The 600-nt window shown below is 57.5% G+C and overlaps 1 protein-coding gene across 1 annotated transcript in view; it reads left to right on the top strand.

Annotated features, from left to right (window-relative positions):
• Positions 1 to 600, top strand: part of LOC104279272 (zinc finger protein 512B-like) — a gene marked incomplete at its 3' end in the record, with an annotated part of 11,307 nt that overhangs the window by 3,432 nt on the left and 7,275 nt on the right. The window contains exons 4-5 of the mRNA XM_009876486.1: positions 159 to 332; positions 489 to 586. Coding sequence (XP_009874788.1) covers positions 159 to 332; positions 489 to 586 — 272 coding nt within the window. The remainder of the gene's footprint in view (positions 1 to 158; positions 333 to 488; positions 587 to 600) is intronic.

Consider the following 600-nt stretch of genomic DNA (forward strand, 5'->3'; position numbering starts at 1 on the left):
CCAGCTCAGCATGAGGTCTGACCTGGGGGGGTCGTGGACCATTTGTAACTGTTTGGAGGCGCAGTAGGGTATTACCCACAATTTGTGCCTGCATCAGAAAAAGTCTGTCCTCTTTGGGCTCTAAGGTCTGTGCTCACCTGTCTCTTCCTGCTCCACCCAGGGTGCGATCTCAGAGAAGCTGACGTATTCGTGCTCGTACTGCGAAGCTGCCTTCACCTCCAAAACCCAGCTAGAAAAGCATCGGCTCTGGAATCACTTGGACCGGCCAGTGCCAACCAGCAAAGCAGAAAACAAAGTGCCGAAGGCCATTGGTTGGAAAGAAAAGGTACGAGGCTGGGGCTGGGCTAGGGACAGCTGGGAAAAGGGGAACGCGTCTGCCTCCATTCCCACGACCTGGGCTGGCAAGGGGGGAGGAGGAGGAGGAGGTGTCAGGACATTTGTCTAACAACCCACTCGTTTAAACAAGCCCTCTGTGCTTTGCCCTAGAGCTGCTGAGAGTTCAGCTTGCCCCACCATCCATCCCAAACAGGCAAAGACGGAAAAAGCCGTGGCAGCCCAGGACCGCGCCGAGAACGGCGAGGGGCCGGCCGAGGGCCGGGG

Source organism: Apaloderma vittatum, unplaced genomic scaffold, assembly GCF_000703405.1.
Source record: "Apaloderma vittatum isolate BGI_N311 unplaced genomic scaffold, ASM70340v1 scaffold29559, whole genome shotgun sequence".
NCBI classification, from domain to species: domain Eukaryota; kingdom Metazoa; phylum Chordata; class Aves; order Trogoniformes; family Trogonidae; genus Apaloderma; species Apaloderma vittatum.